Consider the following 24,492-nt stretch of genomic DNA (forward strand, 5'->3'; position numbering starts at 1 on the left):
GAAAGAGCCATTACGGATTAATACCTCCAAGCAGTACAAAAATAAAGCACAGATGTTGGGAGCCATTATGGCGAAACACCTTAGTCCATTGCCTGTCGTTGGACTTAATATGCTTTATAGTCCCAAGGCGGCACATACAAGTTTCATTTCACACTCTTGGAAATGTCTATTTCTGTCAGCAAGCTATTAAACACAGACACTAAAACAACAGGGCAAACAAAGACAATGCATCCTTTGGAATTATGGGGAAAGCAGTGACTAGGCACTCAAACATGTCCCCTAATGACAACCCTAACCTCCATGTATATATATTTAATATTCAATTGAATGGGGAAGTGTGTCCAAACTTTTGACTGGTACTGTATATTATATCTATACATGGTTGTTTCCAAATCTGATTATTTCATCATGATGTTGCAAAGGTTTCAGTTATTTTCTCTCATATAAAGGATGTAATATGGAAGCGTAACAAAAACTGAGCACCTACTGTACTTCCTCTAGCATTCTCGTCACTTTTCAACTTCAGAGTTCCTAGAACATCAAGTCCCTTTTCAACTGCAAATACCTCTCAACAACTCCTGAGTAGCACAGCTCACTCCTTACAACTCCAAAACCCAAGTAGCACACAGATCAAACCATCCATTTTTCATGGCTCTCCATTACTCCCTGGCATAGAGGACATGGACAAACTGACAAGTGAACCAGCTGATAGACAGTAGGAGTGTGGTCCACCATGAAGGACACACACACAGACAGTCCCCCATGAAGGACTATTCCATGAAGCTCACTTCTGAAATAATAGGCCTTGACCCAGGTACAGGCTAGCGTATTACGCCCTTTCAAGAGTCATTTTAAGTCCCTCTGGGCTGGGCCTAACTAGCAATTAGAGTACAAATGACATTGATATTACAGAGGGGACCGGAGATCAATGGTGGTTGAATTAGAGCCTTTGCTAATCGGAAAAAATGAACTGCCAATTTGCTGAAGCTGGATGAAATACGTAAATGGGCTTCTTGAAAGCAAACAGACAAAAATAGAGAATATTTGTATATTTTAGTAGAGCAACATATGATCCTTCCTTTAGACATTACATATGCTGGTCTATGTTCTACTGCAGGGTTCTCCTCAAAGAATGTAAGAGGGGTGCTGTGCCACCTTGTCAAATTGTCTTCGCCTCTATGTCAATATTTCAGAGCAAATTAAACATATATTTATTAATGATAGAGTAACTATCGTTGATCGCCAATGACAACATAGTTAAAAGCAAAAGCAAAACGTTATTATGTTCCTCAATTAATTCAGTGCTTAGCTGTATTTTCAGCGCATTTTGACATGAATAAACATGAGTACATTTTCATAATGACATCCAGCGCCACCTTGCCAAAAGATCCTGGGGAGAACCCTGTACTGTATATGTGTGTGTCTGAGAGAGAGAGACAGAGAGAGAGAGAGAGACAGAGAGAGAAAGAGAGAGAGAGAGAGAGCGAGAGAGAGAGAGAGAGAGAGAGAGAGAGAGAGAGAGAGAGAGAGAGAGAGAGAGAGAGAGAGAGAGTAAGACGGGGAGAGGAAATAATTTTTCACACGCTGTAACTTTGCTCCTGGCTCACGTTCCCATCAGAGAGCCTGCGCCTGTTTGTGTTGAAATAATGAGGCCGAGTGGAGCTGCGTGGAGCATTAATGTGAGCGATGGTGGCAGGCCTACAAGCCACTAAGGGGGTGCAGCTCTGTTCAGACTACCTGTGTGTGTGGCAGGTGAGAAAGGTGGCAGGTGTACTCAACACCGCAAAAGCAACCATGGAGACATCCTCAGTGCTGTCCTACTCCTCAGGGACTGCTGGTTTTAGCTTTTGCCGTGTCTGCAATAGTACATCTCGACCATCATTTGCAAACATGTTAGCCTGGGTGACGGTCTGTTTCAATTGTCACATTTTCTGTGGCTTTCTTGCTGAACACTCGTCTCTGCATAGTCATTTTGTTCTCACCGTACAAGCCTTCAAATCAGACCCCGGCTTAAGCTAGGAAGGCAGTAATGAAGGACTAGGAAGGAAGAAAGGAGTGAAGAGGGGAAGACATAAGGAATGAAGGACGAGTGGAGGAGAGTGGAGTCTTGGCAGGAATATAACGAGTCCGAGACACACTCCAAATAAACTGCCTACATCACGGGCAGTCCTGAATATGATCATTTGTGTTCATAGATGCAAACCCCAGGAGCTTGAAGTCTTAACTGTCCATCTTCATTCATCCAGTGATTTGCTGTGGTAAATTGTACACATTTTGGAGAGTGGTTTACATTTCTCCAAAGCCAGAGGCCGTCTCCAGCCTTGCCTCACACAGGACCAAGACATACACCGGCTGTGCAAAAACAATGCTTGTGTGATGACATGTCGTCGTCTGAGAACATCAAAAGGGCAACCAATATAAAAAAGGAGAAATATGTGACGGCAGCTGGTGAAACCGGGAACAAGGCGGAAACCGTTTACTAGACAAGACCTTTATTCAGAAAAATGTAAATAAATGTCAATGTTGTTGAAAATCAATGACACACTTGCTAGTCAAGCCAAAATATTGCAATGCAATGGATTCGGTGAGGAATCCCCACTACTACCTAGTTAGTGTAGTGTAGTAGTGGGGATTACTCACCGAATCCATTGCATTGCAATATTTTGAGATGTATTCAAATTCTTCTGAATAAAAGTCTGAACAATTTGATTTGCTGACTTTTTCCCAGTTTCACCAGCTGCCATCACATATCATTCTCTGATTGGTGGCTTTACTCAGGCTGTCTTGGAGCTTATCTTTTTCCCTTCCCGATCAACGATAAAGCTGTAAATACCAATCCACTAAAAATCATTATCGTGTGTTAATTACGAACATATGCTTGTACTCTAATGGAGAGAGAGTGCTTAAAAGCTTAAAAGGATGGGCCAGATAGAGGAGAGAACAAATGTTGTTGTAAAGCACCATCTTTGTGGTGTCTGGAAAGGAGCTCAGAAGCGGATGCTGTCCAGTGAGATTAGAGGCCTCAGTAACATTGACTGATCTATATTTGAACACTCATCCCTGAGGGACCCCTTTTCTATGCAGGTCTAACCTTTGTTTTAACTCTGTGCGGAATACAATTGACTTGTTCTGTTTAAAACCTATATGATATTACAAACACTGTAATGTGTGCATTATTAAAGTGTTGTAATCATTTGCTGACATCATGAAATCATTGGACACGCCTTTGACGAAATGTATTATGATTAAAATTTTGTAAAAAAAAACATTAATTTCTCTGTTCTGTTACACTTGTCTCTGGTTGGTATTGTTTACAAATACAGTATGTTGCCGTGGCAAAAGCTAATCACTTTTATAATGTATTCAACTGTAGCATTCCAGCATGGGGGGGGGGGGGGTTCACTGGTGCTGAGCGAGGGGACATACCTGTAGGGAAGTGTTCGTTGATGGACCAGTTGTCCACCTGTAGCGTCGCATTGCCTCCATTTCTCGTGAACCGCACCACATGGTACTTCCCATCGTTCACTGGGGTGCTGCTCTCTCGAACAGTGATGTCCACAGTGCCAATGTTGAATGTGACCCCGATCTTGCCTTGTTGCTGAAAGAGGAGGAAAAAACAAAGTGAATATGAGATAGAACTGAGTTGATGAAGTTGTCTTGAGAGCAAACATGACAGGTTTCTATCCCCCCCCTCAATATATGTATATTAATTTACATTTCAAACCCCATAGTCAAGGTACAGTACTTTAAACCCGATGCGCTTATGCTAAAATGGCTCTTATGCTGAACTTATGCTGTTTTTATCAGTCAAATAACAAACACAATTTACCAAACACCCCCAAATGAATCAACCAGCACCTCCTACCTACCCCACTTCTTAATCTTTCCCATTGCTGTCTCTATTTTCTTAACACTTCACTTGTTAACCAGAGCTAGAATTATTGCTTTTATCTGAATTGTCTGAATTATCGGTTGCACATCTGTAAATAGCCAAGGCAGATGATGAATGGCATCAAGGAAGGAATTTTTCACAGCTGATCAGTGCAAGGCGCCAGGTAGGATCTAGGTCAGGGCTCTCAAGTTCATTTGGAAGACACCGACTTGGAGTAAAGCCATCATGTACACCGCCATGGATGGTCATTTGCTTAATAAGATCAGAGTGGAATATTTGGGGGGCCAAAACTGATGTTGAGATACACAGCTAATATCCTATAGTTTTCATGAAAATCATCCTCTGTCAAAGGGTAGGGCTTTTGGTAGGGCTGTAAACGGTAACTGGGCCACCGCACCACCGCAGTTGTGTCAAGCCACCCAAGGGATTTGACCAAACAACTGCCAAGCATTATTTGCGCCATCATGTTTAGTTGCTTGTATCCCTAAACATATAACTGCAGAGCGGCTGAGAATCTCAGCATTCTAACCATGCCAAAAGTGTGTCTCAACTCCCAATAATGAGTGAGAAAGAGACAGTTACAGTCAGTACAGAGTTGTACTGAACACTGTTTTGGAGTTATCTGCTCTTGAAGTTCACTCTATCTTTAAGGTAAATGATATTGCCTTCATCTCCCAGGTTAGGTTTCAGGCTAAAAACAGATACATTTTTTTTATGTTGAACAAAAACATAATGTTTATCAGAGGATGTTTTCTTAAATTCCACGATACAGACTTTAGCTAAAGGTGAATACATCAAATTCAAAGTGAATAATTCACAAGATGAGAAAGCCCAGGACTCGAAGGATGCAAATGAGAGAGTACTTGCAGTCATCATCTCTTGGCTTGTAATCATGACGTTTTGATGAGGTCCCTTTTTGCATGTGTGTACCATAAAGGAGATGCTTTAAATTACACCAGCAAACTTCATACCTGCTGTAAATGTTCACGCTTTACATTTCACCCCCCCCCACCGCCGTCTTTCTTGTTTATTCCCAATCCTATCCTTGAGGAATTGTAATGGTATGAGTCTATAAAGTTATGGAACCTCACACAAAAACAAAATGGGGTTCTCAATGCAGAAAATGTTGTGATGATAGCGTCCCATGAAGCCCCCACTTATATAAAACAAATGCCTCTCAACTGACAACACATTTGCAACGCATTTGCTAAACAATAAGAAATAAAAACTGAAACAAAAACCTAATTGACCATGAAATACAAGTTGCCTTCCAGTAGCATGGGGTACTCTTTCATTTTGAACAGTGAGTAAAACCAAAGCCAACATTTCATCATCAGGGCCCTTTGAGATATTCCCCTAATGGCGATGCCATTTAAAGCTCTTCACTCTGCTCTGCGATAAAGACGCTACCACAGAATAGTCATCCATCCCTGGAAGCGCTGTGGTGTGATGTGCACACACTGGAAGGCAGGGTTATTTCACAGTATCACCTGCGTGAAATTGATAAGTGGTTAAAAGATGAACAGCCTCCCTTTGAGAGAACGGTGTGTAAATAGCTGATAACATAATGGAGGTCTGGCTCTACGGCTGGAAGCCTAGGGAGAGAAGAGATGACAAGTGTTTCGGCCATAAAGAGACGGGGTTAGCTAGAAGTCAATGTGTTTGAGGCACGATGATGGAACAATGAACATAGGCTATTCTGCAATAGCACAATTTTACTAAGTATCTGTACCCTTTTCAGCTCCTGTTGTTTGGCCACTTGACATGAATCCTTTCAGTGATTATATAGAACCATTATGAAAAACACTTTCCGTGCTAATAAGCTGTGAGTCAAAATCTTGGGAATTCTGCTGAAAACACTGACCTATAGCCACCATTTACAATTATCGATGTAATCCAATCACACAGGATATATTGAGTGTGCCAAGTAGAAATGTTATACGATTGTCTACAATACATAACATTAATAGCAGCTATAACCTATAGGGAAGAACATATTAATGGCATTATGATGTCAAGGCATGAGGGGCCCATGTGGCTGGATATCCTGCAAGAGGTTAAACCTTTTCCTCTGTCTCAAAGTCAAACATTGTGGCCACACTTGGATCATATCATATGTTTGAATGGGGCAGACCATAGCTCATTAATAATGTAGTCTGCATGCTTTTGTTTGCTTAGACCGGTTCAACTTGACACGGGCACAGTACAGCTTTTGTATAGAGGAAATCATAACTGTCGGACTGACCTTCCTGTCAAGGTCAAGACATTGAGATTGTTTGAAGTTGTGCTGCAACATGCTGTGTTAGTGTTGTGACATGTGTGAGTGTTTGTGTCTATTCTCTTTCTTCATGAAATGCAAGGGAGACGATGCAAGGGAACACATCCTAGGTTACCAGACAACAGCCCAGTACTCTATAGCACATTTCATCATAATAACACTGAAACCAAAACAATTATGTCTGGCCAAACGGTTAATAGCATTTGTAAAAGGAGACACAATAGGCTCAGTTCTTTTGAGTATCTTAACATCAACAGAATAGTACTGAAAACATATGAAAATAATAGAATGCAAAGATAAGTAATGCAGATATGAGAAATAGAGACCAAGGCAGGGGATTAAAAGAACAGGTGAGGTGAGGTGAAAAAGAGCGAAAGCAAGAGCGAAACACACGACTCAATATAGTAGAATACAGTCACACCTAAATCAGCACACTCAACACTGCAATGCTGTAAAATGAGTTCCAAGTGCATCACTTTCACAATCAGCAATAACTCATTTTGCACACCCATGCACACAAACGCACACACACACACACACACACACACACACACACACACACACACACACACACACACACACACACACACACACACACACACACACACACATGCAGAGAGGGCCTATAAAACATGTGGCTATCATCCACTCAGGGTTTCCAATCAGCTGTAATTGTGAAGGGGGAACAGACATGGTCCTCTGCAGTCCTCTATGGTCCTCTGTGGCTCAGTTGGTAGAGCATGTGATTGAACATGCCCCTTTCAGGAAGTGTTTGGTGGGAGAAAAACAGAGAGCACACAGTGCAGAAACAAACAGAGTATATTATTGTTTTGAAGTTAAATCAAGTCACTAATAATAATAAGTGAGATGGGATATTTTCAGTTTGGATTTCCTCAACAGCTTGGCTGTTTGGGGGGTGACATAATTTGCAGTTTGCACAAGGACTGCAACCTGCGTTTGGAAGAAGAAGGATAATGGGACTTATCCTTGGGCAGTGGAGCGGCGAAAGAAAAGAGTAATGGGAGAGAAGAGCAGAAGGTACAACGTTATGAGAAGGCATTGACAGTGATTGTGAAGGTGGAGGGAGATGTGGAAGTTACTCTGATGGAGTTATTGCGAGCAACCAAGATGGTGTGTGGAAGCGTGGAGGCATGCGGGACGAAGGGTAAAAACATATGGGGGTAGTGGTGGTCTAGTGGATAGTGAGTTGGACTTGTGATCGGAAGGTTGTGAGTTCAAATCCCGCCTGAAACCACACCACTACTAGTGTGCCCTTGAGTAAGGCACTTAGCCCTCAGTTACTCCAGGGGGAATGTCCCTGTCATTCGTAATTGTAAGTCGCTTTGGATTAAAAGCGTCTGCTAAATGGCAAAATTAATTAATTAACATATATGAAATGACGATGGGGTCGGTTACAGCAAAAGTAAAAGAAAAAGTAGAAAAAAGTAAAAAAATAATGGATGGTTTCAGAATTAAGGAGGGTAGAGACAGAGGAGGGAGGAGAGGCGGGCAAGGAGAAGGTGGATGAGGAGTCGGTGAACGGAGAGGCAGTGGAGGAGGAGGTGGTGGATGGAGAGGCGATGGATGAGGAGGAAGTGAACGAGGAGATGGCGGTGGGAGAAAAGATGGAGGTGGAAGAGGGTGAGGAGGAAGTGGTGGTGGAGGAGATGCCTGTTGGCAGGGTGGATGAAGAGCTGCTGACAAGAATTCTGGACAGCGTGACAATAGACTTGAGCAACAGAAGAGGATCAGAGCTGGAGAGAGACAATGGAAAGAGAGAAGGGGTACAGACAAGGCAAAGCAGGGGTGGGGGTGGGTGAAAATATGAGGAGCCTGTTTTAGGAAGTGACAAGGAGGACTTTTCTGGGTTAAAGGCATGCAGGAAGAGACCGATGGGAGTGAAGGCTAAAAAGAAGGTGGGGGGGGGGGGAAATATGAGGATAAATGAAAATGCGATGAAAGCTTCAGCTCCCTCCTCAGATTCTCTATGGGATTATAGGGTGATAGGGTGGGTGAGGAGGATGTATAGTGAGGCTAGGAGCTGTGTGAAGGTGAATGGGATACTTACAGATAGTTTTAGGTTAGGGAGGTCTGTGAGGCAGGGGTGTCTGCTATCGGCTTTGCTATACTCACTGTCATCAGAGCCATTAGCATCATATAGCACAGAACATAGGGATTAGAGGGATCAGCTTGCCGGGAGGTAGGGTCAGTGTGTTAAGCCAGTGACACAACAGTGACAGTGAGGGACAGTGAAAGTGTGAGGGAGGTGATGGAGAGTGTGAGAGTATATGGTAGGGCATCTAGGGCAAAGGTGAATGTAGAGAAGTCTGAGATAATGTATAGGTGTGGAGAGGGAAGAGGGAGATGAGTTAGGGTGAGGGAAAGGAAGGATTACTTTAGAGTGTGAGGGATACATCTGGGTATATGGTCAAGAGAAGGTATGGACATGGAGTCGGAAGGGATATTGGGGAAGGTTAGGAAGACATTAGGGTTATGGAGGTTGAGAGGGCTGAAGCTTAGAGGGAAGGTGGTGGTAGTCAATGCACTCTTGATGTCTACATTTGTGTATGTGATGGGTGTGTTGGATGTTCCGGAGAGGGTGTTTAGAGAGGTTGAGAGGATGGTGAATGAGTTTGTATGGGAGGGGAAAGGGGTAAGGATTGCACAGGAGGTATAGGGTTGGGGTTGATGAATCTGTAGGTGAAAAAGAAGGCTATGAGAATGAAAAGGATGGTGAAGTATATGTATGCAAGGGAAATCTTCCTAGTTGAGGCTATCAGTAAGGGTGGAGGGTGTGGGGAGAGTGGGGTGTATATGAAGATGAAGAAGGAGACGTTGGAGGAAGTAGCACCTTTCTACTGGGAAGTTTCTACCATGGGAGTGGGGAGAGTTTCTACCATGGGAGAAAGAGACAGGTGTGGGAGGAACCAGTGTTTTTAAACCCAAGGATACAGTATGAGGGGAAGGAATTGTATGACAGGGTAATGATGAGGGCTGGGTTGGGAAAGGTGAGGGATTTGGTGTATGAATTTGTACCGGGATTTATGCCTGCAATGGTGGTGGAGGATGCAGTAAGAGATGTGGGTGGGGGCAGCAACGAATATGTTAAAAAGGATTAAAGAGGGGATGCTAGTGGAATGGAGGACAAGGGTGGATAGGGAAGTGAAGGAGGAAGGGGAGAGAAGAGAGGTGGAGTTCTTTATAGGTGAGGGGGGTGTCAAAATTAAAATGTGAGGTGTGAAGAGGATGATGATATGCAGGATACTGAGGAATGGAAAGGTGAGGATGCCGGCTTTAGATAAAGTATTGGAGAGAGTATTTCCAGAGATGAGGGTGGGAAGGGTGTGGGAGGACTTGAAGGTGAAGTGGAACTGAGGAGATGGGGGGAGACGTTTTTTTTACTGAGGCATAATAGGATATAAGTTTGATGCAAATGTTGATAGGATGTGTGATATATGTGGGGAAGCAGCGGAGACATTTACCCACCAATATGTGGAGTGTGGAAGACTAGGATTATATATGGAGAAGATGAAAGAGCTGATTAGTGGGAACTGGGAAGGGGAGTGTGGAGGAGATGGATTGAAAGTTCTGGTTGTTTGAGGTGGCGAGGAAAAACAAAGGATGTAATGTGAATTTGTTGAATTATGTATTGAGTCACGGGAGGTATGCGGTCATGGTGAAAAAGAATATGGCTCATTATGAAGAGGGTGATGATGATGAAGAGGGTGGTGGATGTGTGAGATGTGTATGTGGGGAAGGAGACATTTGAGAAGGTTTTGGGGGAAGGGAGCACCTTTATAACTGTGGGGGAGGATGGAGGGTTGGTTTATGGTTTTGAATGAAATGTTGTGCTTTTTTTTCTTTTATTGTTGTTCAATTCTCGCTGGGACCATATATACTAAAAAAAGATATGCACTCACTGCAATATAAATCACTTTGGATAAAAGTGTCAACTAAGTACACATATTTAACACAGTCACAGCCAATCACACACACACACACACACACACACACACACACACACACACACACAGATAACTATTGAAAAATCAAAACTGATTCCATTCCCATGTTCTGCTCCATTCCCCTTGTAGCTGCAAGCATTGTGGCAGACAAAAAAAAACATATAGCTAACACTGTTCACATCAATACAACCTGCTCAGATCCACAAGGGGTACATCAGGAAAGGGTGCAGGCTTGTTGGATTGGAACCCGTCCTGGGGTGTTCAAGAGTCCCAGTGTTTTGTGCTGTGGCTTATGAAGATATCAAACGTGTTGATGAGGCAGAACAAGCCTTTTAATTCACTGGCTGCTGTTCCTGCTGCCGCTGCCACCACCGCCGCCTGGCTTGCCAAGGCGCGGCGCAATATACTGCAAACACAGGCAGATGCCAGGTGGTTTTAATCTGCTGAGAACTTGCTGGATCGACAGTCCCGAGAGTGGGGGGGGGAGAGAGAGAGAGAGAGAGTGGGAGAGAGAGAGGGAGAGAGATAGAAAGAGAGAGAGAGAGGGACAGAGAGAGAGAGAGAGAGAGGGAGAGGGGGAGAGAGAGAGAGAGAGAGAGAGAGAGAGAGAGAGAGAGAGAGAGGGGGAGAGAGAGAGAATAGTAAATACAGAGAGGGTGAGAGGAGGAGGGTGGGACTTTGCTGACCAAAAAGCAGGGTCTTAACAGAACATTCCCCATGGGCACGTTATATTGTGTCACAGTTGTACAACAATCAAAATTTAACCAAACTGATGTTGAATGGTTGTGAGAGTATTGTTGTTGTTTTTTTAAAATATTTTTACACGCAAACGCTGGAGCTCTGTAGCTTTTGCAATGTCTGATCGACATATTATTTGATGGTAGTTGATTAATCACAGTTTATTAGATGTTATGTGATGCTTATTTTTCATCAATGACTTAAGGTTATCATTTGATGCTCATCATCTAACGTTTCAATTATGACTACTGGACCACAAAGTCAATATTGTCCTGAAAATGTAATGCTATCCAAAAGTCCTAAAATGCTTACCTCTGAGTTGGTTCACAACAGTATGAAACAGAGAGGTTGTAAATTAGGAGCAGCGAATGTGTTATAAACATGATCTGAAATCGAGAAAAAAGTTAGTAACTAGCAAAGAGCACCCTATACCATCATCTATGTACGTATGTCTAAAAGGTATTTTTGGCGCTGATGCTTTTACCCCGGGAGTTGTAATGATAGCGGAGGTATGATAGCACAGTAATTGGCTAGCCCTTGTGTGGGAGTAGTTCGCTCCAGGGGTCCTGAAGTTTACCGCCAAACAGGCTCATCGAAACGAATCACCCGCATGTTTCCTTCTGTAAAAGCACATCACGTAATTGCTACTGTGCCATCCGTGTTCTGAAAACACACAGGGCTCCCTAAAAGCCAACCAGGTTTAAGGGTGAGCGCGCTACGCGTGGAAATCACTAGCATTATTTAGGAGTCGTTGCCTCCTGACCGATACGCTTAACTAAGGTTTCCCTGTAAGGTGATGAATTCTAAATTCTTTCATTTTGTGTTGTTTTCTTCTTGTCTGTATTTGTGTCCATTAGCAGTGTCTGGGTGTTTTAGATATTCTAACTGTGTGACATATTCAATCTCTCCCTGTCCCAGTCTGTAATCCCCACCTGTTTTAAGGTGACTACAATCATTCACACCTGTCATCATGAAGTACTTTGAGAGGCTGGTTAAGACTCACATCAACTCCACACTACCTGCCACACTGACTGGACCCACTTCAATCTGCATACTGCCCTAATAGATCCACTGATGACGCCATTGCATTCACCATACACACTGTCCTATCTCACATGGACAAGAGAGCTACCTATGTGAGAATGCTGTTCATTGACTATAGTTCAGCATTCAACACCATAGTCCCCTCCAAGCTCTTCACCAAGCTCAAGGACCTGGGTCTCAACACCTCCCTGTGTAACTGGATCCTGGACTTCCTGATGGGCAGACCCCAGTTTTCAGGTTGAGTGGTTATATGGTTATTCCGTAAACCAAGTTTTTTAAAAATAGCAACGGTATTGTCAATACCGTCATAGAACCGTGCTATAAAAAATGCCGTAAAAGTGTTTGTCCAGCACCACTGTGTGTGGTTGAAGACGCTATGAAAGTGATGACAGAACTTTTTGTAAACAATGTCATTTCTCAAATAAATAACCTGTCAATAAATATTTGTCACGTAGGGTTGGGCGGTATTACGGTAATACCATAATCTGAGGTATTTGAAAATAGCAACCATCAATACCATCATAAAAAAAATCTGCTGCGCAATGTGCACATGTACATAATAAAGACCGTATGAGTGTTTGTCCAGCACCACTGTCTGTGTGGTTGAAGACACTATTGATGACAGAACCTTTTGTAAAAAAAATAAAAAATAATAACCTGTAAAAAAAAACTATTTAGAAGCAATCATAATTGAGTGTCACGTGACCGTTTTTCCTCAGAATGATACGCAATTCACAGCACTCGTCTGCAACACGCTCTGCACTTTGTACTCAGGTGAGTGTTGGCAGTGTTATCATAGTCGAATTTGTCCCGAACTGAAAGTATTTATAGCACTGTTTTTATTTATTTTCAGCACTGTTCGTGGAAAGTATAGGGCTTTGGTCCACCTTTCACTAGCCGCTGTCACAAATTCATAATTTGAAATTGGTCGTTCCGTCAAAGGCCTACAAAATGATTTTGAATCCCACAGTTAAACTGTAAACCACACTGTAAAAAAACCAACTACGCTTTATTCAGTAGAGTTAGTATTCTGAATTGTTCAGACAGGAACATTTAAATTACTATGAGTGAACGTAAAAATGTACATCAGAGGAATGGAATGGACCCCAATAAGTTCTAAACATACAATTGTGAATAAACTGAAATTGCAATTCCTTGTTGGCACATCTGGTTCGTTGGTATAACAGCAGGGCATGCGCACAAGGCAGCTCAGACCTCAACGCATTTTTTTGATTGGCCGCTTGGCCACAACTGATTTGCATATTAGCGGCACCAAAGGATTCTGGGCCCAATTTATGTGAGTTTTGTGGGTCACACCGTGACTGGGGCTGTGTTCGGAATAGCGTACTAGCATACTGCATACTAGCATACTCAATGAGTATATACTGCATACTACCTACTAAATTCACAATAATAGTATAGTAGTATCCGAAAACCAGCCGACCATTATGCATACTCCCAGAATGCATTTCGCCGGGAGCGGCGAATTTAAACCTCCATTTTAAACCTCCATTAGCTAAAATATGTAATTTTGGCTTTACAAGTGTTAACATGTCATTTGATAAAAATTTGTTTTTCAGATTTTATCCCCTTTTTCACCCAATTTGGTAGCCAATTGAACCCAACCTAGCATCCAATTATCCCCTGCCTATTGCGAAGGATCCGCCGCACGACCCCCGTGGCCGGCAGTCCCAGAGGAGGCCGCCAGGCAGACTAGCTGACTGGCTCCTCGAGCCCAGCACCTGTTATTCCGGCACCCCGGGGGCGCTGTTGCGCGACGGATCCTTGTCCGGAACTACTCCTATACCTCCCTCGGGAGCGGCCGCCCAATATGCCGCTCCGCGTGTGTGCCCCAGCCATATCCGGATCTGGCGAGCTGGGATTCGAACCCAGTCCCCGGTGGGCAGCATGCACTAGTGGCCAGTGCTTAGACCGCTACACCACCGAACATGTCATTTTATGAAGTTTTAATATGTTTTCAGGCGAGAAAGTAACCACATATATTCCCAAAATGTGTCCAGTTTACCAAAATAACCCGTTTATATATCTGATCTGACGATTTTTTGCGTCTTCTGTTCGCTAGCTGCGTTCGTAAATTCGCCCTGGAAATATCATCAGCACTCATGGAATGCCTCTTGTCCAATCAAATTACCTGGTCCCTTTATGACATTGCACCCAGTGTGCGCTCCGGCGCTCTCAGAGCGATTTTAACTTCTCCCTTCATCCAGGACACCTTGTGCATAGTCTACCCACAAATAGAGTGCTTATATAATAAAGTTCCATGAACAAGAGTGCTCCAGGCACAGGCATATGGATGCTTAGGGTCATGGTCCTCTTGCTCACGGCCATACTAGCCTGAATACGCCCGATCTCGGAAGCTAAGCAGGGTTGGTGCTGTAAGCTTTTCGTTCCTCCGCGTTACCGAGGAGAGGCGCGTGCAGCGGCCGAGGAGAGTGCACTCTTTTCGGATAGACATTTATGCATGCTCTCGGGGTTCGAAACATAACTTCCCGGGGTGCCAGTGGGTTGGTTGATGGCTCAAAATGACCGTATAGCGATGGTGGAGTTAGCAAAGTAGTATTGTGTTTTTACCACCTTCCTAGCCGGTGTTATTCACGGACAAATACGGTGCCCGGGGCACACTCTTTGCGGGTTAATAACGTCGCTTTACTGGGGCTTACGGTGAAAATTCAAATGTGTCCGGACAGGGGAGAGGGGCGGGATCGTAAATCACTTTGAATGGAGTCGATTGGAGACCCCCATCGATGTCGACACTGCTTGGCATACTGCTACTAGCTTACTATATTGTTGTCTTAACAGTTGGTAAAATAAGATGATTAAAATAAATATATATGAGCAATAACATATCGTGGGCAAGCACTACAACCAACTTGTCCGTCTGAAGCTACAATACTGGGATCATTCGTGATTGGGCTACAAACAGTCAAATACTAGGTGAACATGTATGTAAGACACAAATAAACTTGGATTTCATGCATTTCAAGTGGCATATTTGTAATCATGACGATGTAGTCATGTCTAAGAATGCATTTCACCATGTTAATGTTAATTATTGTTAATACATGTTAATTCCCAGTATAGTGAAAATACCACCGCTCATCCGTGATCAGACTTAGCTGGGGTGCTGCAGCTGAAGAGTATCAAATAGCGTGCAAAAAAGCAGCATCTGCACACTAAAATCTGTGCAAAAAACGATGTTTATTGCAAGCTTTCGGTCCCCAGGCTATCGGACAATGTAAACAAAAGCTGTATGACAAATTTGTATGACGCAGTTTGACGAGGCTGAAAGCGCACAGGGTTGCCAGATGGGATTGACAATTTACAGCCTAAACTTTCTATAACCTCAAAATTAAGTAGCCCATTCGGCGGTAACCCGCCCCATCTGGCAACCCTGGACGCAACTCTGCAACTCTGGACGCGAAATGCATTTTGGGAAATAGGAGCCGGGCTAGTGTCCATCAAAACCGACTTAAATTTTACCGGAAATAACTGCTCGCCTACTAAATTTCTTGCATACTCAAATCTCGCATACTGTACAGTTCGAACGTACTACATACTCAAAATCTACGTCATATCTAGTATGAGTAGTATGCTAGTACGCTATTCCGAACACAGCCTGTGTTGTACAGGGGAAAGTATGGGGTAGTTCCAAGTTCAGGGGATAAGTCAAGCTACAGCCATGCCTTCGAAAGTTTGGCTGAATCAGTGTTCCAATGGCGGTTGACGTCCAATAAAAGCTCGCATAATTACATTGTGTGCGATACAATACAAATCAGGAGCATTGTTCTCACTGAATAAAAGTTGATTAATATTGATGAAATTCAGTATTGTGGCGAATGTTATCGCCTGGTTACGCGTTACAGCTAGCTAGCTAGTCACGGCTACTGTTATGTTCACTACTGTTGTTCACTGCGTTGTTGTTGTTCATTGATTGGCCGCTTGGCCACAACTGATTTGCATATTAGCGGCCCCAAAGGATTATGGGCACATTCTATGTACGTTTTATGGGTCAAACCGTAGATGTGTCGTACAGGGGGAAGTATGGGCTAGTTCGAGTTCAAGGGGATATCCCCAGCTATAACCATGCCTTGAATTGTGACTGTGTCAGTGTTCGATGGGAACGGTCAATAAAAGCTCCCGTGATTACACTTAGTGTGCGGAGTCCAATTCATTTCCACGCTACAGTATTATTGATTCATTTAAGAATTTACGTTATTTAATTATTTTGGCTAATGAAAAAAAGTGAATGGGGTGGAAAGAAAGACGATTATATTCTCGATTCGCTTTTTGTAGTTCTGTGAACAACTATTGAACAAACAAATCTGCATTGGCAGAATGAAGAATTAAACGTGATGACCATTGACAGGACAAACTAATATTAGTTGGACCAACATTCTAATATGAGTTGGACCAACATTCTAATATCAGTTGGACCAACAATCTAATATGAGTTGGACCAACGATCTAATATGAGTTGGACCAACAATCTAATATTAGTTGGACCAACAATCTAATGTGAGTTGGACCAACGATCTAATATGAGTTGGACCAACAATCTAATATTAGTTGGACCAAAGATCTAATATGAGTTGGACCAACGATCTATTATTAGTTGGACCAACGATCTAATATGAGTTGGACCAACAATCTAATATTAGTTGAACCAACATTCTAATATTAGTTGGAACAACAAACTAAAAATTCTTAGTTGGAACAACAAACTCCAAATTCTTAGTGCATAAGGTTGCCTTGAATTTTAAAATATTCTCAACTATTCTTTTTTTAGAGTGCACTGTTCAATTTGGGGACATTTAACGCTATCAAAAATTGGAAACCACCCAACCCTACCCCAGGGCAGCGTGTTTAGTCCCCTGCTGTACTCCCGATTCTGAGAGCTAGCAGAGAGACAGGAGTTGGAGTTAGAGCCAAGGAGGCACGAAGAGAGGTAAAGAAAGAGAAAGGAAGAGTGAGGAAGTAGGGAAGGAAGTGCAAATTATCAGAGCATTTGAAGATTCTGGGCCAATTTTTATATCATTTTCTCCAATATCTTTAAATTGATCTCTTATCCTTTAACACCCTATAGACTAGAGGGACATGCACCACACATGTTCATATACAATTTCAGACCAATCTGACTTACAGTTGATTTTAAGTGAAGATTGGCCAAATTTTTCACCTGCGGACTTTATGGGTTCTTGAGGCAAATATGTTCCCCATTCGGAAAGACACTATATACCAAGTTTCATAGATTTTCATACAACGGAGTAGAAATGCCAGCATTGTGAAGTTACTTGATTTTCTATTTGTTATTATAGCGCCACCTATGGTCTAATCATGGCAATTATTTCCGGCATTGTTACTGATGCTCTCTAGTTGTGGCATGCACATTTATAGCATTTTTGGTCTGGGACTTTTTGAGCTATGTAACCAAAGTGAGGTGTAGTGCTGAGGCACAAATATGTACATTTCTAGCCTGCAAACTGCGACACTTCAAATGAATGTGCAATAACACTATGTGCAATATGACAACCCTAGTCGTCTATCTGTACAGTATAGTATAGTGGATAGTGTACATCTTCTTGTTTTTTTTTTTTTTTTTCTTTCCTAGCACCAGGGGAGCAACCCCTCCTAAATGTCGTTGTTTGGTACCTGTACTGTAGCAATGACAATAAAGACCATTAATTCATTCATTCATTCATTCATTCATTCAAATAACAATAATAAGAAGTAAACCATCAATAACAATACTGTTAACACTAATAATAACTTGGATTTATATAGCGCCTTTCATAAAATCCAAGAACGCTTTACAATTCTAAAGGAAATGGTCAGGCAGACAAAACAGAAAACAAACAAAACAGAAACAGTGACTAGGGTTGGCCCTGGTGAACAGATGGGTTTTGAGGGATGATTGGAAGGAGTCCAGGGTGGGGGCATTGCGGATCACTATGGTGAGAGAGTTCCAGAGGGTAGGTGCAGCCATGTTAAAGGCTCTGTCCCCAAAGGTCTGTAGTTTGGTGCGGGGGGTGGACAGCAGGCCCATGTCTGAGGACCGCAGGTTCCGATAAGGGGTATGTTGGGAGAGGAGGTCAGTTAGGTACTGGGGGGCACAGGCATGGAGGGATTTGTAAGTGAGCAGAAGGACTTTGTAACTTGACCGGAAGCCAGTGGAGGTGGATGAGGGTGGGGGTGATGTGCTGCCAGGGCTTGGTGTGTGTGAGAACCCTGGCAGCTGAGTTCTGCACATACTGGAGCCTGTCCAGGGCTTTGTTGGGTAACCCGAACTGGACTCCGTTGCAGGAATCCAGACGGGAGGTGATAACGGTATGAGGTATGAGGGTTTCGGCCACAGAGTCAGTGAGGGACGGTCGGAGTCTTGATATGGTTTTTAGGTGGAAGAAGGCAGTTTTGGTGATGGATTTGATGTGGGACTGGAAGGTAAGGGTGGAGTCAATGATGACACCCAGGTTGCGGACTTCGGGGGATGGGGAGATGATGCAACCGTCAACCTGGAGGAGAAAGTCGCCAACCTTCCTAAGCAGTGCCTTGGGTGCCACGACCATGAGCTCAGTCTTTCTGGTGTTGAGTTTCAGGAGGTTAGCTGACATCCATGAATTGACCAGAGATTGAGGGGGGAGCAGGGAGGATAGTGTTGTGCTGAGATATAGTTAGGTATGAAGCTGTTGGTAGAGTAAACTTACAGATATCACACTTTTGACACTAGCTGTGTGTGTCATAGTTCCATTCTTCCTTCCCTTCTACTCTCATAAATGGTGTTAATACCATTGATAATCTCTTCCGATACCTATTGGGAAGTAAGCAAAGAGAAAGGATGCAAGGAATAAAGGAACGACTATTGGGATGCAACACATTTTTCCTGGGGGGTCATTCAAGGCAGCGACACTGACATGTGTGTTCCCTGGGGGGTCATCCAAGGCAGCGACCCTGATCTGTGTGTTTTAGCCGTTTTCATCAGCTCCCTTTGTGTCCTACAGATAGGGAAGTCAATATTGCTCAGAAAACTCAGAAAACTGATTGGATAGCATGGTCAAAAAAACTAAATGCTTCTGATTCCCCAGACTCTCCTATCTATATTGCTTACCTGCTTTAATTTACGCCAGGCTCAATGCAAACCATGCTCTTTGTGAGGTGTCAATCACAAGGGGAGGAATGACAAGGGTAGGAGATGTTCAACGGTAAAGACGGACAGGATGTGGCCTAAGCAGGCAGATGTGGTTCAAAGGGGTGTTTGAAGGCTGTTTCCTCATAATACACAGTATCATCTTATCTTTAGTTGACACAACAAATATTTCAGGTGAAAACAGTTTCTGTATCTTATACTTCAACTTTTTAACATCTTGGCTTGGCATCATCTTGCTGCACTCTATCTCTCACTATCTCGCTCTCTCACTCTCACTTTCTTTCCCTCACTGTACCTTTCTGCTTTCTGAACAGGAAAGGTCTGCACCCTCTCTCCCTCTCCCTCTTGCTTTTCTACCTTATCCTCTAGTCTAGGCCCTCCTCTCTCTCCCTCCCTCCCCTAATGCCCCCATCCCTTAGTCTCTCTCACCTGATGGCTTATACTACTCTAGAGAATGGGTGATTTTATTTCTCAGTAGCTCTGCTGCAGATGGATTTCGCCGGCCTCCTCTCCATTGTGTTTGAGGTCCCTGTGACCCGAATCTTAGAGTTTCACAACGCTCTCATGGTGATGCTTGGAAATCAATGGGAGACGATACTCCGGACCTCCAATTACTTGACTGTCTGTCTCCAATACAAACCCTGCTGCTGGAGACGACCACCATCTCACCAAAGGGGAGAAGTTATTCCCAACCTGGTTATGGGGGCACGAGGCTTCTAGAGCAATCTCAACTACTCTCTGAATGTCATGCAAGGAGAACTCGTATTGAAGAAGAGTGCCAAGACTGGTTTTCCATCTCCTGGGTCTTGTTCAGTAGGAGTAAACCTTAAAAATATTGAAATCATGGGGAGTGAAACAGAAGTGGTTGTTGTTGGAAAATATTTTGCTCCAGGGCTTGTCATGCCCTGCTGAACATCTAAACACCCTGGATGAAAGAAATATCAGAATGTGGTCAAGCTTTGTTCGGCTAAGCGTGTTTAGAAAAAAACAATGAACAAAAATTGTTACGTATTAACAATGCTAAAAGTGTTTATTTATTGTGTTGCAAATGTTTCACAACAGAGGTGTACACACACAAAAAAGTTTATCTTCCAGCATCTAGTGAACACCGTTAGTTTACTTGAAAGGATTAGGAATACCTCACACTCCCCCAGTATCAGACAAGTATGAGACAAAACCTAGTTGAACAGCATTCAAATGGATTTAAATCAGCAGAAATAAAAAAGTACAGGTATAGGCAGCTTAATAATACACTTCTAGCGGAGACAGAAAACAATGTAACAAGCTCTTGCTGATGGCGTAGTATGAAATGTATACAACAGTAAAGGAACACATGCTGACCTGAACCCACATTTCTACCATCATCCTGACTCCCACTTCTCACTTCAAACATATGTTATTTCCTTATTATTTACGCACACTGAGATAATGTTCACATCGCTGTAAGATTCTAATTACAATAAAACCTGCAAAACTTAGCGACTACAATCTTTGAAGTTTCATTTGATAATTCACTCAGCCAAAACTAAAATGGAAAATGTGTCCCTTTTTGTTTTTCTATAGGCTATATTAAGACTGGGCTTAAAGGCACCTCTCTGGGAGCCTTTTGTATTTTTTGTAGATTAAATAGATATTCACTTTCAAACCCATTACAATAATTTATATGAATCAAGTTCAAATTGAGCAGATGCTACCGTATTTACAAGATGATGCGTTATAGACAGGCTAACATGACCCATTAAAATCAGATATTCATGATTGATTCGTTGTTGATTTCATTTATATTACCGGGACCTAACTCACATAATTGAAGGTCATGGTTTGCTATTTTGAGGACTGTTTCATGGGTTAGGCTACATTGCACTAGGGAAACTCAATGAAGTACAGAAGTGGTATCTCAGAGAAAACAAACACTATTTTAATGCAGGTCTGTGTTATTGTCTAATTTAGATTAGAGCATTTCATCAACACTGCCTTTCTAAGTAGCCTTTCTAATATGTTTGATTATTTCTGTCTGTGTGTCCTGTTAGGGAAATGTCAAGGTATCTAAATAGAAAATAGAAAAAAGGTAGCCTGTTTTCTTCAAATGCATAGAAATGGTATTTAATTGTCTTTTGCTAAAGGAGAACAGTTTACAAGCATGTCAGACAAGCCTGACAGTGAAAGGTTCTCAGAAAAGTGACCTCAAGACAGACAACAGGGATTTTTATACACAGGTAACAAACCCGCCTTCAGGTGAGGTCCAAACCAATCATATTGAGGGAGGTTATAGATGAGGAAGAGGGATGAAGGTGATGTGGGTGACTTTAGCCCTCCCTTCCCCATGGTATCACAAAGGTGGAGAGGGAGGTCTCAGATTGTCATGGGTTTATAGGTGTCAAGACAGGCTAGGGTAAACAAAAGGAGGTAAACTATTCAAATGTATCTGTTGTTGAGCAAAGTCGAGCAGAGGAAACCGGTTTTCATTGTCTACCAGACTGGGGTCGTCAATGTGTTAATCTGTCCAGACAATCTGATTGAGTCACAAAAGTAAAGAAGATGTCTTATCAATAACTAAAATGTCTTATCAGACATATTATTCCGCTACAGTCCTCACCTCAACGTAGTTCCATTTGTACATATGCCTCAACGTAAGAGGTCGCTGAAAGTGAACACCCCTCCTGATGGATTTCTGAGAAGCCCCACTGTTAGCCAATTGCCGGGGAGCCGGGGGTTTGGGGGCAAATGCTGCAATTTTTCCTATTACTGTCTGCGTGAGGTGAAAGCATAACAACACAACAAAAAACAGTCTGTCCCACTTAAGGGTGAATACATTTCCCTGCTGAGCTTGTATGAGAGAACGAAATCACTCCTTGTGAAAAAAAAAAAAGTTTGACTGAGATGAAGTGAGTGAGAGAAAGGAAGAGGGAGAGACGGAGGAAGAGAGATAGAAAAAAAGAGGGGGATTACAGGATCTCCTGAGAGAAAAAAGAAGAGTACAGGATCTCCCGAGAGAAAAAAAGAAAGAGACAGAGGGAGGGAAAGAGAATGAGGTAAAGAAAATTAAACAGGGAAAGACAGAGTGCAGGCTCCGCTACTATCTGAAAGCAGATACATCAGTGATAGGCCCACGGCCTTCCCCCTCCCGCCCCAACACCTCTGCCGTTGTCACCGAGACAGCTGTTATGCTAATCCAGTCTCAAGCCACAAGCTGACGGCCATGTTTAAAACATGATGACTCGTTCAAACATTCCTTTGAGGGCTGATGACATCACTCCTGTCTGAGCTACTGCTATTTTTATCACAACTGATACTCCAGAAGATATGCCTTATCCGGTCGTTTCTTATACTTCCGCTTCATTCTTAGCACCTTGTAAATGACGGCAAAAACTGCCTGGTACAATTCTTGACACACTTGAGAGAGCCAAAACCGTGTCAATACCATCAATGTGACTCAAACAACAAGTCTGCGAGGTTGAGGGATCGAAATTGATTAGCCAATGAAATTGAAACCGGCTTCAAGGCGAGCTATCCGGAAGCGGTGTCGTCTCTCCCTCCCCCTTCCTCCTCCGGTTTTCAGAGTTTTACCAAACCCAATTAGGAACCTGCCGATCAATAGGCACCAATGGGTTTGACCTTTGTGGGCATGTGTGTTTTTCATCTGCTCCTTTTACATGGCTCTGATTAATCTGATTTAACGCTACTTCCAGATCAGAAACATACCTCAGGGGGATTGCATTACATCGTTTGGCCACCCCTTCTTAGCCACACAGGAGCCTTAGAGGAAAGGGTTGATGTATGTGTGTGTGTGTGTGTGTGTGTGTGTGTGTGTGTGTGTGTGTGTGTGTGTGTGTGTGTGTGTGTGTGTGTGTGTGTGCGCGCGTGTGTGTGTGTGTGTGTGTGTGTGTGACAGGGTGCGTTACATTTTCAAACAGCATTAGAGGGTAATATTAAACCCTTAAGCATTGATTCATAAAGTAGGGATAATAGAAATTAAAGTACGATCCTCTAGAGGAGGGTAGGATATAAACCAGGAAAACCCTTAGAAACCCTTGATCCGTACAGACTTCAAGTGCATTTAACCTGCTGCACTCTGGAACCATCAAGGGTGTTTGATACTATTGAGGAGTCTAATGGGGTATACCTTGGTGCAGTACAAAATATGTATAGCAGTCAGCAACTGTAATGGCTTTTGTTTTCACACATTGAAGATAAGAAATGTTGATTAATCAATAACAATATCGGAAACAATAGAGTTACAATAAACAATAACGTGTTTGTTATACACATCCAGTTGCCAAAAATGTACTTTTAAGTTAATTATTTATCTTCAAAGTGGCACATTTTTGCAATGAACCAAGAGCTTTTTCTGAACCTGTTTTCAGTATAATTTATTCTCCCTTCTCTGTAAATTAAAATATCTCATATGTTACCATGATAACCACTGGAGACATGACATTGCAAATGCTAATCAGTAAACATGACGTTCATTTTGCTGTTCTACTTTGCTTGTCTCCAGTGAGTCTTGATGCTATTCGTGTTGTTAGCCCCTTTCATATTGTATTTTATCTCTATATAGTCGAGTCGATACGCATCTACCTCCTTTATTTTGTCAATGTGAGCCATTGTTGTTCTTGCTTGTTGTACCTGATTGATTTCTGTCATCATAGAAGGGAAACATGACAAATAATAACAAACTTATTAAAACTTTATCTCATTAAAACAGAGCTCAGCTCATCTCTCTCTCTCTCTCTCTCTCTCTCTCTCTCTCTCTCTCTCTCTCTCTCTCTCTCTCTCTTCTCTCTCTCTCTCTCTCTCTCTCTCTCTCTCTGTCGTTCGGAAATTCACAGCACTCTTTGAGTTGTGCTTTGAGTTGCATTTCATGTACGAAAGGTGCTATATAAATAAAGCTTTACTTACTTACTTACACTCAGTTAGAAAATTCAGAGTACTGTGCTCTGACTGAAAAGACGGTTTGTCCGAGTGTCTAAACATGTCGGAGCAAGTCGTCGCAAAATGTTATGGTTGCGATTTGATTAGTATGCTAGAGTATTATTCAACACGCATCTACGTGTAACAAAACAGGTAATAATCATGTTTAGCTGACTTTGGCTGGGGGGAGAGAGAAGGGGAGAGAAGAGGGAGAGAAGAGGTGAGGAGCCAGAGGAGCCCCCCCCCCCCCTCCGGGGGAAGCCAAAGAAAACCCTCCACCTATAATGGACAAAACACTCGTAAAAAGAAACAAGCACAGGTAATTGTGCTACTTCACTCCTCCTAAAGCTACTGCCAGCTTAAAACAGATAGAGAGAGAGAGAGAGAGAGACAGAGAGAGGGAGAGAGAGAGAGAGAGAGAGCGAGGAAGAGAGAGACAGAGGGAGGGTGAGACAGAGAGAGGGAGGCCCTCTCTGACATATTGATGGTTCTGCAGAGGAGG

At 42.8% G+C, this 24,492-nt stretch overlaps 1 protein-coding gene across 2 annotated transcripts in view; it reads right to left on the bottom strand.

Moving 5' to 3' along the window:
- Positions 1-24,492, bottom strand: part of nrxn3a (neurexin 3a) — a gene marked incomplete at both ends in the record, with an annotated part of 298,178 nt that overhangs the window by 43,382 nt on the left and 230,304 nt on the right. For both annotated transcript variants that reach the window (XM_080548147.1, XM_080548148.1), the window contains one exon: positions 3,427-3,598. In XM_080548147.1, the coding sequence (XP_080404273.1) occupies positions 3,427-3,598 (172 nt within the window). The remainder of the gene's footprint in view (positions 1-3,426; positions 3,599-24,492) is intronic.

Source organism: Nansenia antarctica (genome assembly GCF_963989245.1).
Source record: "Nansenia antarctica genome assembly, chromosome: 1".
Classification (NCBI taxonomy): Eukaryota; Metazoa; Chordata; class Actinopteri; order Argentiniformes; family Microstomatidae; genus Nansenia; species Nansenia antarctica.